General features: G+C 33.7%; 1 protein-coding gene across 1 annotated transcript in view; it reads left to right on the top strand.

The window, feature by feature from the left end:
* The window catches only part of LOC111495663 (zinc finger protein ZPR1-like), a 16195-nt gene that overhangs the window by 2503 nt on the left and 10899 nt on the right, over nucleotides 1-2793 (top strand). Inside the window, exon 6 of the mRNA XM_023145797.1 lies at nucleotides 416-472. Within this exon, the coding sequence (XP_023001565.1) occupies nucleotides 416-472 (57 nt within the window). The remainder of the gene's footprint in view (nucleotides 1-415; nucleotides 473-2793) is intronic.

Raw genomic sequence — 2793 nt, 5'->3', positions numbered from 1 at the left:
AAAAAAAAAAAAAAAAAAAAAAAAAAAAAAAAAAAAGAAAAGAAGATTGCAACTTTCTCTTGTTTTTTAATATAAGAAGCTTTTCAGGAAGTTACTTCTTATTCTAATGTTTCCACTCCTTTTTTATTTTAAATTATTATTATTTTAATGTATTGGCTTGGAACTGCAATATCTTACAATTAGTTTATATTTTAAAGATGGTTAATGAATGCATGTGAAGAACTACTTCAGAAAACAATGAAAACAATAAATAGATACAACTACAAAGATGTCAAGATGTTAGGGTAATTCATGGGTTGGGTTAAAAGATGCTACAGGCAGCTTAGTAAATTGCTCTGGCTAGTATGGGCACTCTCGAACTTTTAATATGAGGTCTTTCGGCTATATGACCATAATTGTATATTCCTGTGAGCAGATCCCTGAATTGGATTTCGAGATTCCAGCCGAGGCTCAACGTGGAACTCTGTCAACCGTAACTCCTCAACCTCCTACGCCATATTGCTTATCTGTTTTATATATTTGCTCTTTCTGTTCTCTGGCTTGTTATGTCTTGTGGGTTTGTTTGTGTGGAACGCTACCCGTGTTGTAGCCTTGAGGCGTTTTTTCTGTTTTAATTATTATAAATTTGTGTTGGTTTTCTTATGCTGTATTTGTATGAGGCTATGTAATTGGGCATGGTACTTTTCTTTGCTTGTTTGCATTTTTTTTGTTACTACAATTATAGTTAGAGTAGTTTTCTGAGTCATCCTTTCGAGAATTGAGGTAGACTTAATGGAGGCAGTTTTATAGATTGTCGGTTCGATAGAAGAGAAAGTGTAGAGTATTTCAAGGGTTTCAGAGATTTTTTATGAGGTTCGAGTTCGTTTTGTTCATATGGCTTCCTCCCAGTGTGCAATCCATAGTTAAATTTTTTTAAACATTAGTTTATTTTCATTGTTGTTCTTTTCCCATCTTGTTTATACTCTTATCATTGATGTGAGCTGGAAAGCCATTCTATAACTTCTTTAGCCAGGATCTTCGTTCTATCCAGCATTGTTTTTGATGAAGTAGCTTATTTTATATAAATAATGTGATAATTTCCTTGGGTGCATATTGTTTATGTAGTTCAATTTAATAGATCAGGTCTGTCATGTGAAAATGCCTTGGAAATTTAATGTTGTCTCCAGTGGGAATGTTCTATTGATTATTTGATGAGAAGGCACCAAAAAGTAGTAGAAGACAACATGCACTGATTTGTTTGTATGTTGATTGCTTCGAGGAATCTTTTTGAGCTTATCAAGATCTTTGAGTTTGCTTCTGGTCTGAATATTAATTTTAGCAACAGTGAGATTTTGGGAGTACACATTAGCGAGGCAGATCTGGATTGTAGATGAGGTTCTCGGCTGTCTCCTAATCTTGGTGCTTAACTGGGGGGAGCACTAAACTCTATTCTTTTTGGCAGCTTGTTATAAAAAAAATGCAGCATAAACTCCACTAGTTAGATATACACTTATTTTGGAATGTGGACAATATATGCTTATTGAATCTACTCTTTATAGCATGCCTACTTATTATCTCTCGTTGTCTAAATTACCAACTAAGGTTGCACAAACAGTAGACAAGAAGAGAATCATCAGAGATTTTTTCTGGGAAGGTTCTAGAGGAGACGGTGGTATGCATAACATTGATGGGGAGAAATCTCAGCTTCCTTAACTTTTGGGCGGCTTGAGTATTGAGAATTTTTAATTTAGAAATATGGCTCTTTTATCAAAATGGTTTTGGAGATTTTTACCTGAACAAGATGCTCAATGTTGCAATATTATTGTTGGCAAATATTTCCATCAGTGTATAACTGTTTATGGCTACACATATATTGAGAGAACCTGTAAAAGTTCCTTGGTGTTAACTTGTGTCTAGCTGTGTTTAGATGCCTTGGTAATGGGTTAATACATCCTTTTGGCACGATTCTTGGCAAAATGTGGGGTTATTGCTATATATCTTCCGATGTTTTTTCGTTAATCTACTAGCCCAAAACGTTCGGTTGTACAGGCTTGGGTTTATTTCCAAGTGCCATGTGATTTTAATCTTGTGTCAAAATCTTAATGAATTAGAGGTGATTGAATGGTCTAGTCTATCCCATTTTCTCTGACCAATTGTCTTATGTGCACTAAAGTGTTTTTGGTAAAATCTCTTATGAACAACTTAGTTCATACTGTTGGTTCTAATGTGAGTAATCTATTGGTTCTAATAGTGTTTAGAGGTTGGAAAGGGATCCTAGAGACGTTTTTTCCCTTGTTAGATTTCATGTTTCACTTTGGGCTTTGGTGATGAAGGTTTTTTATAATTACTCAATAGGTCTTATTTTACAGGATTAGAGGCCTTTCTTTTAGTAGCTTCATTTTTTGGATGCCTGTGTATTCTTTCTTCTTTTCTCAATGAACGCTTGTTTTTTCATAGAAAAAAAGGAAATAATTTTTTTCTTATGGGAACTAAGTCACATTGGAACAAATATAGCTGATCATTTTTGCTTACAAAGGAGAATGCCTCCTCTAATCATCTCTCCATCTTGTTGTGTGATGTTTTTTCACACTGAGTATTCTTGCCATCTCTTTGTCCATTGTAACTTTTCTTATCGTTAATGGGAAACAATGAGCCGCTTCAACAAAATTCCTGTTATTGATTTGTAATTGAAGATCTTTCCTGTAATTCACCTTTTGGTGTTGGGACTCACTAAATTCCTGTTATTTCATTCTTCAATAAAATTTTTCTCTCCTTAAAAAAAAAAAAAAAAAAAAAAAAAAAAAAAAAAAAAAA

This window comes from Cucurbita maxima, unplaced genomic scaffold, assembly GCF_002738345.1.
Source record: "Cucurbita maxima cultivar Rimu unplaced genomic scaffold, Cmax_1.0 Cma_Scf00021, whole genome shotgun sequence".
Taxonomy (NCBI): Eukaryota; Viridiplantae; Streptophyta; class Magnoliopsida; order Cucurbitales; family Cucurbitaceae; genus Cucurbita; species Cucurbita maxima.
Note: the sequence above shows the minus strand (reverse complement) of the source record. Positions and strands in the feature narration are given on the sequence as shown.